The sequence below is a fragment of the Plasmodium reichenowi genome (genome assembly GCF_001601855.1).
Source record: "Plasmodium reichenowi strain SY57 chromosome Unknown, whole genome shotgun sequence".
Lineage (NCBI taxonomy): Eukaryota > Apicomplexa > Aconoidasida > Haemosporida > Plasmodiidae > Plasmodium > Plasmodium reichenowi.
The window spans coordinates 1-1,823 of record NW_017962240.1 but is presented as its reverse complement, the minus strand read 5'-3'; the positions used below and the strand labels follow the sequence as shown (position 1 = coordinate 1,823).

The 1,823-nt window shown below is 27.1% G+C and overlaps 1 protein-coding gene across 1 annotated transcript; it reads left to right on the top strand.

Annotated features, from left to right (window-relative positions):
* Positions 1 to 296: 296 nt before the first annotated feature.
* Positions 297 to 1,667, top strand: PRSY57_0006700 (glideosome-associated protein 40, putative; the record flags this gene model as incomplete). Its single annotated transcript, XM_012906216.2, has 1 exon — positions 297 to 1,667. The coding sequence occupies one exon, from the start codon at positions 297 to 299 to the stop codon at positions 1,665 to 1,667; it is 1,371 nt and encodes a 456-aa protein (XP_012761670.1).
* Positions 1,668 to 1,823: the final 156 nt, after the last annotated feature.

Genomic DNA, 1,823 nt, shown 5'->3' with positions numbered 1-1,823 from the left:
ACATATATATATATATATAAACATTATAATATAAGAATACTGCAAAGGGATTTTATATTATACTCTAAGAGCATTTTTTTTTTTCTTCTTATAGACATTAACGACTACATATATGTTAATAAAAAATTATAGTTAAAATAAATAAATATATATATATATATATATATATATATATATATATACATATATTCATATATATATATATATGCATTGTAGTATATATTAGAAGACGAAAAAAAAAAAAAAAAATTTTCTTTTTAATAATAAATATTCAAGTATATAATATGTTAGGAAAAATGAAGTTTGAAAAGTTTAATATACCAGAATGGAGTGATATCGAAAGATATTTTAAAGACCCTGAGCTACTTACTGCAGAGATATTATTTGTAGCTTTAACATTATGTAACGTTTTTGTTATGTATCGTTTATTTTTAGATGTAATTCCGTATCCAATATTTGTGACATGGTGGCAGTTAGCTCAAGGATTATTAGTTGCTTATGTATGTGGTGAATTGGGTCGTGAATTTCCCAAATTTGCTTATTTTCCAAAAGTTGAAATTAATGAAAATATGTTGAAGGTATTATTTGTACCATCAATATTTTATTGTTTGATGCTTGTATTATCCAATTATTTATTATACAAAACACCATGTATAGCATCATATCCAGTGTTAGTAAGTTTTACGGTTGTTTTTCATCACTTAACTCGTTTTATTGGTTGTGGAGAAGAATACATGCCGTTGAGATGGAAATCAATAGTGTTTTTATTGGCTGCTTTTATAATTGGTTGTTTCGATTCGAAAACAACAGGAAAGGGTGTTATTGTATGGGCTTTATTATATGCATTGTTTTCAGCAATATTTAGAGCAGGTTTTATGCAGAAAATTATGCATTTAGTAGATGGTAAAGGAAATACTTTACATAACAATCAACATCTTTTAGGTGTACTTATATTACCTGTACTTATATTGTTAACAGGAGAATTAAGTGTATTTGTACACATGCCATATGACATTACATCATTACATACTTGGCAAATGTGGGGTTGTTTAATAACTGTTGGTACCTTACCTTTTATAAAAAATGTCATATCAAATAGATTGGTAAGAAGAACAGGACAAGGACCATGGAGATTTCTTGAAATTATATCCATAATTCTTGTATTTTTTATTGGTATGACATATAATGCACCATCATTCAAAGGTTATTTAGCTATATTATGTGTAATTATTGGAAGATCTTTAGGTGCTTTTGATGTTTTATTAAATGCATCAGATTACATGCATGCAGAAGACGAAAGAAAAAGAAAAAATCCACGAGCTAGTTATGCCAAAAGTAGACAAGGAACACAAGCCTCAAAACCATTCCTGTCATCAGCTGATAATGAAGAAGATGAAGAAAGTTCATTTAGCTCCAATGATAGCAAAAGTTATCAAGGATCACAAGATTATGATGATAAAGAAAGTGTAAACAGTAGCTCACAACAATATAGTGTACATAAAGGAACTAGCCATATGGACAGTTCATCAAATCAAACAAGTCACGGAGTTATCTCAGCTGATGAAGGTAGAGGAGAACATTCAAGAGCAGCAACATTCAAATCAAAATCAAAATTATCTAGAAATTATTCATCAAAGCAACACGAAATGCTTGATTCACAAGCATAATATATTGTGTATTATGCTTATATATAGATGTTTATGCATTCAAAATATATAAATAAATAAATGGAAGTAATCAGTAAATATGTATACTTTATATATATACATATATATATATATAATATATATATATTTTTTTAATATGCACACAAGAATACATTC